At 26.1% G+C, this 10,585-nt stretch overlaps 1 protein-coding gene across 1 annotated transcript; it reads left to right on the top strand.

Annotated features, from left to right (window-relative positions):
* The first annotated feature begins 3,193 nt into the window (after positions 1–3,193).
* Positions 3,194–6,843, top strand: LOC132917883 (fatty acid-binding protein, muscle-like). Its single transcript, XM_060978859.1, has 3 exons — positions 3,194–3,391; positions 6,084–6,364; positions 6,622–6,843. Exons 1-3 carry the CDS (start codon positions 3,319–3,321, stop codon positions 6,673–6,675), a joined length of 408 nt encoding a protein of 135 aa, XP_060834842.1. The 5' UTR covers positions 3,194–3,318; the 3' UTR covers positions 6,676–6,843.
* Positions 6,844–10,585: the final 3,742 nt, after the last annotated feature.

Raw genomic sequence — 10,585 nt, 5'->3', positions numbered from 1 at the left:
TTTACTAGTTTTACTACCTTATATTCAGTATTTCAGTTTGATTTTCGTTCATCAACTGCATAGGTCAGTTTATGCCACGTATTTTTCTCTTGAAAAGAAATGTGTTTCCCATGTGTTCCATGATGTCTTACAAACGTTCATTAAGATCTGGCACAAGGAGTTATTTTATGAATTAAAACTTTTTCTTCCACCAAAATACTAATTAGTAATTACTGATTTAATTATACCTTAGCGACCGTCATTTCCATATCAGGTTTGGCTCTCTTCAATTTCAAAAATTGCAACCATTAGTGGAGGAGTCCCACAATGTAGCATTCATACTCTCCAAACATAACTGTAATTGAGTTTGCAAATGATAAGTCAATACTAACAATATAATATGAAGACCCATCATACTGCTTCCCTAAATCTTAAAAATCGACTACTTCAGCTAAAGACATTAGCTACGGTAATATAAACAATCAGGTAAACTAAATCAAACAACATTTTTACACTCTACTTCTACTCTTCACTTTGTTCCCTGTCCTGAAGTATTATTAGTTAACATCCCGAATCTATCTTCCCAATCGGTTAATACTTACTAGGCTAAACTATTGACTGCAATTTCAGGTCATAAAATGCATCTTTGTTTTCTATTAGACTCTTTCCCCACCTCAACCTCCTTATACGAAATTGTATTTAGTCACTCGTACAATTTTTGAAAATTCCACGTGACAACTAAAAATAAACTGGTATAAATATCTTCTTCATAGAGGACAGTAAAAAACAAATAAAAATTATTGTTATATCACTGAGTAGCTTTTTCCCTCATGTAAATAATCTTCACATATTCCTATTGTGTCCTAAGGCATATAAATACAATTTCTTTATATTTAAAAAAAATAATTATAAAATTATAACTTATTGCCTAGTACCTACCTACTATTATGTTCTGTGCTTCTGTTTACAATAAGTTATTTATGTTATTCATTATACAGAACACGTATAAGACTTAAAAACTTATCAAATGTAGTACCTAGCTGTAATTGTAAAAGTATCAATCTTTTACCAATCGTATTAACCAACTTATTTAATCAAATACAATTTTTAAAAACATATTGAATTCACCATGAAATTTAATTTAAAATGACTCTATTACATTTTTAAATTGATTAGTTCACTTATAAATATTATTTGAATTCAAAAATTTAATTTTAATGAGTCAAAAGTTCAATATCAAAAAAGTGGAAACCCCATTTTCAAGTAAACTGCATTACACACTCAAATATATTTTCAGAAGTGTTATGCGAAAACGAGTAGACTAGGATAGTCGGTTCAATCGACATAGGATAAATCTACTTAGATAAAAAACACAGACGGAGTTGAATCTCCTTAACGCTTATATAATATGTACAATATAGACTAAGATATATAAAATATTTAAATATATAAAACCTATCTATGTATTATTATTATACAATCGCAAGTATGGACTGTGATATACTTATATCTTAGTTTTGCTTGGTTCTAAATTATATTAATAATTTAGCCCATAAAGCATTAAAGCCTCTCGATTTTTTAATGGTTAACATCCACAATTTGTTAAAGTGATATGATTATTTATACGCTATAAAATCCTCTCCCATTAAATTCCTAAGCACGCTATTGGATTCTACTACTTTTATGGTTTTGAATATATTATATATATTATTTTTTTTTTTTACGAGCATTGTAGGTAATCAGTGGTGTATTGGTTACTCTGCACGTTTCTATATATACATGTTATTTTGGTAAAGATATAATAACGTATTTATAAAATATATACTGTAGTCGATATTGATTATTGAACCACGTGATAAACAGCTAATTAATAATATCATATTTTTATCGACCCTTAGCAAATCCTTTGCGAAAAAAAGTGATATAGTTATTACCTACACAAATAATTTATTAAAACCTATAATATAATGTATAATCACTTTAATCTCAAACGATTAATGGTAAAACCTATACGGGCTATACGATTATACAGTAATATTATATAAATAGTAAATAAATCTTGAAAATAGACAATATTCAATAATATTATATACTATTAAATTATTAATAAGATATTTTTTTTTAATTAGATATTTTTGACTAAAAGAAAAGAGTTATTGAATATTAACGAAATGATTTTTGCAATAAATTATTATAAAATACTTAAAATGTTAGGTTTTTTTTAGTATTCATTATTTTTTTATGTGTTTATTTTCCTGTAGCTAAAAATTAAATTAAAAAAAAAAATAAATAGGTACAATTAATAATTAGTTTATAGTCGTCATTTAGAGAAAGGCAAATAGTGAATAAAATAAATTAAAAATAGTGTATTTTAATGATGATCAATGACTCATGTATTAAGTTTTAATAATTCATTATTATTTGTTTTTTAATCATGTTTATCGGTTATAATCAAATTAATTAAATGTTATTTTAATAAAAAAGGGATCACAAGATATTATTCAAAAAAAATATTTTAGTAAAGTTTTAACTAAAAATTTTATTTTATTAAATTACAATTAAAATGTAATAATATTTAGGAAGGCATCGATATTAAAAAAAATAAAAATATATTCCAGTTAGTACTCCGTTTATCATTAATTTAATACGATATGAAAAAATAATTTTAATATCAGTTATATAGCACAAATTAATCATTATTTTAAACCGTATAAGATTGTATTTGTTCAAAACATTTCATCGACAATTTCATACAAATATAAATATAGACCATTGAAAAAATCAAAATAAATCTTAAATTTCATTTTTTTTTATAACATTTTATTTGGACTACGGTCGGAATCTAAAATTATCTACAAAAAAAAAATGTGCAGAGGACTTCAATCAATAATCATGATGCCATCATCAAATACCAATGTATTTATTTAAAGAACTAAAAAGTTTAAAATAGTTAAAATCATACTCATCATATTATTATCTTGTTTGTCGATTCGTTTACTTGACGGTGCTTTAATTTGATAGGTTTTATTTAACGATAATAATTTTACGATTCATATAATTACAAAAAGTATATATTTAGCATTAGCATATTTGTTTGATGTACCACTTAATTTTTAATTTTATGGACATTTATGTTTAAAAGATAATCTATAGTTATGTATATATATTTTATCATATGCCTATTATAGCAAAAACTACCAATTATATATCAAGCGCTATCTATTCGAGCGTAAAATATTATTATAGTTGTTAGTCAGTAGTCGCCTGATCGCCGGTACGAAAAATTCAACTCCTCTCTCGTCAAAATATTATAAATTATAATATTAAAGAAAACAAAAAATGGCTTTAATTCTCAATAAAAAGTACAAACTGGACTCCAGTGAAAATTTTGACGACTACATGAAAGCTCTGGGTAAGTAAACAATAAATATAATATTTTATTGTATATAAATTATACACGTATTTCACTGACGTTTTAAAAATATACTTTAGGCATGGAAACAATAAGTCAATACTTAAATGTTGCAAATTATTAAAATAATCGTTATTCTTATTTCAATCAAAAATTTTAATTGACATCAAAATTATACTTGTTATTAATTAGTAACGTGTTTATTAGTAACGCATTCCTATAGTTTTCAAAGTTACTAGACACTTATTTCTTTAGTCTCGATAATATAATATTCCTATTTCCTTGTGTATCATCTAAATGTATCACACAATTATTAATAGCTACTATTGCTGTATTAACATTAAGAACGCTGCATGTATTTTTTATTTTTATTTTACGTATAAAAAGTTTCACTGCGGAGTATTGTAAAAATGAATTTATAAGTATGCATTTTTTTATTATTATTACTTCCAATAACCTTCAAGTTACATGGGATATTTAATTGATTTAAAACGCATTGAAGCACATCTAAAGTGGTTTTCTGTTGACGTTGTTAGGTTTAATTAAAACAATTAATTTAAAATATGAGAAATACTTTTAAAATAAAATTCTTTAGATAGTCTATAAAATAAATATACAGGTTGATACACCGAGTATGCTCATCTATCCTTTTTTTGATAGTTAATTTAGTTAAGTTCTGATTTTTAGAATATTTAAGTATATTTAAACTTAAAAGACTATAGCATAAATTATTTAGATTTTTTACAACATTTTAGGAGTGTTCCAAGACTGTACTAACTTAATTTTTTCAAACGAAAACCAAATTTTTTTTACTTCAAATTATTAGGCAAGTAATTTTAACGAAAATGTTGATGTATCTAAATCAACATTCGAACGAGTAGTTCCTGAGTTATTAAATTATATATTGGAAATAAGCATAAAAAAATGTCTTTAATTCTACAAAAAATATATCGACTTAAGAAGTTAGAATTTTCAAAAATTTTAAAATTTTGATGGATTAATATTATAATTGGCAATTATACTATTATTTTACAATCACCAAATTCCTTCAATAACCGATATCTTTCGAGTTTATTATTATCATCCTTAGTCGATACACAAAATTAGATAACTCAACAATTACTCATTCTAATTTTGGTATGGGTACCTACATCAATATTTTCAAATATTCAAAAAGGAATCAAAGAATGGCGATTTTTGTTTGAAAAAACTTTGCATCGCCACAGTCTACAAGATACTACTGTTTATAACTAAGAAAAAAATCTAAAGACTTAAAAATATTACAATTCTTACGAATAATTAAAAATTCTAAAAATTAAAATTTGGATAACTAAAGAAAAAATGGGGTTGAACATTCTTGTCGAACCACTCTGTATAATAATATATTCTCAGTGATACTCGATATAGTCGATACTTATCATAGACTTATAATATTATTAGTCTATGATACTTATGTTCTGTAGTTTCTTGTCAAACAAAAGTCAATGCCCAACAAAATTAAACACAAATTTATGATATCCGTACTATTATTATTATATCATTATTATTTAAACATATTACTTTATTATAATACTAATAGCGATCGATTAATTACTGTTGTAATGCCTCAAATAGTAAAAAATCGTTTGTTGCAATAAGTTTTAAAAACAAATTACCAGATAAAATTATTTTTTTAAATTAGTAAATACTATTGATTTAAATGGTTATGATGACGTACGTTTCTTCGTGAATTCAAATTCAGAAATAAAATTAATAAATCTATTGCATACAAATAGTTTTTTACTTAACATACTTGTAGTTTGTATACCTATAGGCTATAGCTAATACGTTTTGCCATGAATTTCAAATTTCTGAATTTATTGATATTTATAATATTAGTTTTAGGTTTTGTATATCTATATAATATTATTATAATATAAAATTATGTTTTATTTATTAAGTCAATATAATTTAATGTCCATGGCCCATTTTATAATTAAAAACATTCGATTTTACTTTTAATTATATAGGCAGGTATTATAAATACCTTTTACCAATACGTAACGAATATTTACGAAATGTTTCACATGCATGTTTCGAACTGAAACAGATATCCATTTGATATAACAAAGCGTTATTTTGGCCGAGTAATGTTGGATTGTTGGACTATGATACTATAATAATTTATACTATCATGTCATTAAATATTAATCAATATCAAAGTATCAAAATGATGTGTAGGTACTGGGTAACTATACTATATTATATTTAACAAAAATAAAATGTGAAATGTGTATCTCATATTATAATTATTATGGTTATTATTGAAACTTAATTTTTGTGAATATGTATATTATTATATTATATGGTATAATTATATGAATAAGTAATAACTATACGATACACGGGATAATAATCAAACATCCAAATATCACGGGTTTTTTGATTATTATATGTTAAATTGTTATTCGTAGTTATTAATTTAATTAACGATCAAAGTATATAACCGGACCACGTCCCGATACGCTGTGTAAATATTATAAAGGCCACGGCAATTTTTCAAATTTAATGTTGTGCAACGAAATCGGCGGAGGGGAAGCCTATTCTGTACTTGTTGTAATTTTTAACTCGCGTAAACGCGTTCTTCGCCTAAGCTTATTTATATTGCCGATGCCGGGAAAGACGTTTAAAAAAATTGTTTGTTTTTCTACAGGCGTGGGCATGGTAAAACGCACATTAGGCAACACCGCGACTCCAGTGGTGGAACTGACCAAAAACGACGACGGAAAATTCGTGTTGTCGTCAAACTCGACTATGAAAAACTCGTCGATCGTTTTCAACCTCGACGAGGAATTCCTCGAAGAGACGATCGACGGCCGAAAAGTTAAATCGATCATCAGCCAAGATGGAAACAAGCTGATTCACGTTCAGAAATACGACAAGCACAGCGACACCACGATCGTCAGAGAATTCGAACCCGATCAATTGAAAATGGTACAAAACTGATGACAAAATACATATCATCGCGACTCCTCCCCTCCCTCCCAAACGAACACACACGCATACACGCATATATGCATATCACACGTTCCTCATACTTAGATCACGCGTATTAATGAGACCCTCGACGTATTATTATATAATAGTATAATAATATAAGTATATATAACAAAATTACGTCGTTGGTCGGTTAAACGTTTGCGTTTTATGTTAATGTGTTTTATATTCATTTATGATTTTTATATTTTTAGATCCTAACTATCGACGGAATCACCTGCACCAGAATCTACAAACCAATCGATTAAATACAATTTCACAATAATATATTATTATATTATAATGGTAAATGATTCAATCGATTTGATTATTCACTGCAGTCCTATGGAAGATTTGGACTACTGCAGCCTAAATTATAAATATTATATTTAGCAATATATCATACGATTACACAAAAATAAATAATTAATTTTAATTTTGGTCTTTGGTTTTTAAATTATTTTGTATGCATGTTTACTCTAATTAATATTATAATATACTATACTATTGCTATGTATTACCCGATACTTTTCCTAAGAGAAACGAATCAATACAAAATACGGCATTCTTTGTATTTCGGTTTGATATACGAGTACCTCAAAGTAAAAGTGAAAAATTGAGGTCCACTGACAATTCAGTGTTGTTGCACCAACTTAGATTTGTGGTTAAATCTGACCGAGATGGGGAATACCCGATTATATCATGAAGTTTATTGAATATGTATGAATATGTACATTACTGCAGCACTTGCAGATGTACTTCGATTTTAGGTAGGTAACAACTAATATCTAATAATTTCTTGAGAAAATTAGTTTTAAGTGTAAGTATACCTCCATTTAAAAAAAAAAGAAAAAAAGAAATGTAAACAACACAAGTTTTTAATACAGTAAAGTGATCTCTTAGAATATTTTAAAAATCATTGTAGTGGTGAAACCAAGGCTAAAATATTGGGGGACGCTATAGCCTCCGTCTGATATAACATGAAAAGTGACCTATGGCCTATGGGGGGGGGCTTTTACCCCTTTACTACCAAATTTATTAATTTAAAAATATTAAATAATAAATGAAAAAATTATATGAAAAAAAAACCAACCAATATTTATTAAATCAAGTTTCACTTTTAAAAATATTTTTTTTTAATATTTCATCAATTTGAATATCTTTATCTTTTCAATATGAAGTATTAATATGTTACTAGAACGATCTTGATTCATTGTGCAATGTAATTATTTTTCCTTATAGCTGAAAAAGAACATTCTGATGCAGTGGAACTGGGAGCGGAAGTAATTGAAACAGTAATAGTTACTAGCACCATTAAAATATTAAATACAAATTTGAAAACGATTTTGATTTTGATTTTTTTTTTTTAATCGAAGTCCTTTATATTATCACAAATATAATTTTTGAACACCAACATTTCAGATCATTATTTAATGCATTCTAAAAATAAATTCAACTATGAAATATTTTACATTGTAAACGGTTAACATACATATTATTATACTAGGAACCTACCACCTACCTTAAAGTGTTCGATCAAGAATGAGCTTTCCTCTTAGTCAAATCGCATTAAACTATCAACTGAAGTAACAATACGTAAACTTTCGTCGATAAAACCTGATTTTCGTGCTGCAAATAATTTAGTTCACGATGACATAGAAAGCATTAAAAATAAAATATTCTTTTTAATTTAAATCGTCATCACATAAACAATTTTTCTGCTGGAATTTAAATTTTTACATTAAAATCACACTTACTTAAGTAAGTAGGTTCGTCTCTAAGTCTCTTTAATCCTGTTAATATTATACAATTATAATTAAACCAATGTGTATTTACTAGGTAGTAGGTAAAAATATAAATAAAAATAATATTAAATAATTAATTTCAAAAAAGAACTATTAAATTTTACAAGGTTTATTAATATTTTAGGAAACAATTGAATAATTTATTTTCGGGGATAAACTCCCCAGATCTCCCAGTTGCGCTTATGTTGTAGCCACTAGTGTATATTTTCTTCTATACCACTCAATTCCCGGGAACAGGAATTCGATCTATGACATTTTTTATGCTTAAGACCTAGCCAAAGAAACTATTTGATGCAATAAGTTTTGAAAACCATTCACTACTTCATCAGATAAAACTTTGTTTAAAAATAAGTAATCCCGATAGGCCTTTTTCTTGTCAACAAAATGTTTTACGTTTTATTGTGATATGAATGCAAATTGAACAGTGAAAATCCCATTCAAATCCAATCAGTAGTTTGTAGGTAAGAGAAATAATATATGGAAAGCAAATATATAGTTTATAAATTAAACTCTAGCGGGATTTGAGTTAAATTTTATGCTGTTTAGATTTTAAATTTTTTTATAAATTAAATGATAAATACGCCGTTATGAAAAATTCTTGGAAAATATTTTCAGTGTCACCAATAGTAACCAGAAAATAAACAAACAAGAAAAATCAATTTTCGTAAAATATATATTTAACCAACCCTCTAGGGATTAATTAAATACCAGAATATAGAAAGTTAACTATTCGGCTATTCATCTAAATTATTAAAAACAATGTAATATAGGTATTATGCACAATAAAAATTTATCAGAAATCATGACATTCAAAAGTTTTTGTGAAATAGACATTCTATATTTGTCTACATCAGTATATTAGATATATAAAAATTTGGTTAATTATTAACTTAATTTAATTTTACATTTACAATCATTTTCACATAGCATTCAAGTTTCAAACTGATACTATTTTTACAAACATTTAATAGTCGTTCTATAGTATTGATCATATTTTTTTAATTTTAAAATTAAAAAAAAATTAGCTTCTCTAATCCCGTATTATACTGGTTCTCATGATCTCATCCTTTATTTCTCTACATGTGAGATTCAATAAATCATTATGTATTTGAAGAGATTGAAGTCACTTCAAGCATTCCACAAGTTGATCACTTGTCTCCTTTTCTAATTTATTTATTTATTATTAGTATATTATTTTTTTTCCCCTTTAACAATTCTAATATCTTACTTTTTGTTGATGTGAACATTTTTCTGTCTGATACTGATAGAATCCCTGAGTTATTTAATAAGCTTTAACAACTGGTGCTTAAAAATCGGCCTTTCCTTAAATATTAATAAATTTCTAATTATTACTTTTTCTAAGAAACCCACAAAGTTGATTTTTAATTATAATTTAAATGTTATTACTCTCACTCGTGCAGTCGTGCCTTGATATGTATATGACTATATACATTCTATAAATATTTGCTACACGGAAAGCTCGATGTTGTCATAAACCATCTGCACGGTTAGTTTTAGTTTAAGTTTTAAATCAGTTAGGTACAAAAAAAAAAATACAAAAGTATCTTTCTACAATATATTATTCACAATTTTCACAAGCCGTACATGAACTAATTATACAATTAAATAAAAAAAATTAAAATTATAAAATAATAAACAATTAAATAACTTAACAAAAAACTTTATTCATGTCAAACATAATTTTTACTTTTTAGTACACTGAATATAGCTATATAAGCTTTATATTAAAATAGGTACAAATATAAAGATCGAGATCAAGTAAGTGTGATAGAGTGGCTTTGCTTTATCACCATCACAAACGGTAATTAAATTAATAAAATTATTGTCGTTTGACATTTCCGGTGGTCGAGCCTGGAAAGCCCCCCCTGGCTACGGCACTGGTATAGTGGTATACAATAAACATACATATCAATAAACTACAATAATGAATAAATAACTTTTTTTTTTTAATCTGTCATTACAGTTTGTTTAATATTTCTTTTGTTTTTATAAAAATGTAAAAATCAATTGTTAGGACATTTAATTTACGCGTATTTTCCATTTCACTATATTGTATACGAGACACGAGTGATTACAATATTATTGACTACCAACGGGTGAAATCATAATCATTATGCTGATTGTATTATTTAATTTTATGTCCTACTGCAATAAAAATATTATTTGTGTATTCGAGATAACGAAAAACGATTAATTTTATTTCGAGTTATCGAGAGAAAAATGCTATTAAGTGTAATGGTAGTTTCATAGGGATTTCAATGGAGTTCGAGATAACGACGTTCAATATAATAAGAATCTACTGTATTTAAATTCCTGGCTTGGATTTAAATTCATTCGTACTTTTTAAGAATAC

This window comes from Rhopalosiphum padi, chromosome 1, assembly GCF_020882245.1.
Source record: "Rhopalosiphum padi isolate XX-2018 chromosome 1, ASM2088224v1, whole genome shotgun sequence".
In the NCBI taxonomy this organism is placed as follows: Eukaryota; Metazoa; Arthropoda; class Insecta; order Hemiptera; family Aphididae; genus Rhopalosiphum; species Rhopalosiphum padi.
Note: the sequence above shows the minus strand (reverse complement) of the source record. Positions and strands in the feature narration are given on the sequence as shown.

Bases quoted from the DNA above. Each gene is read 5' to 3' on its own strand.
- LOC132917883 (XM_060978859.1), top strand. From the start codon at position 3,319: ATGGCTTTAATTCTCAATAAAAAGTACAAACTGGACTCCAGTGAAAAT. The intron at 3,392-6,083 runs GTAAGTAAACAA...GTTTTTCTACAG, and splicing joins CGACTACATGAAAGCTCTGG to GCGTGGGCATGGTAAAACGC. The intron at 6,365-6,621 runs GTACAAAACTGA...TTATATTTTTAG, and splicing joins AACCCGATCAATTGAAAATG to ATCCTAACTATCGACGGAAT.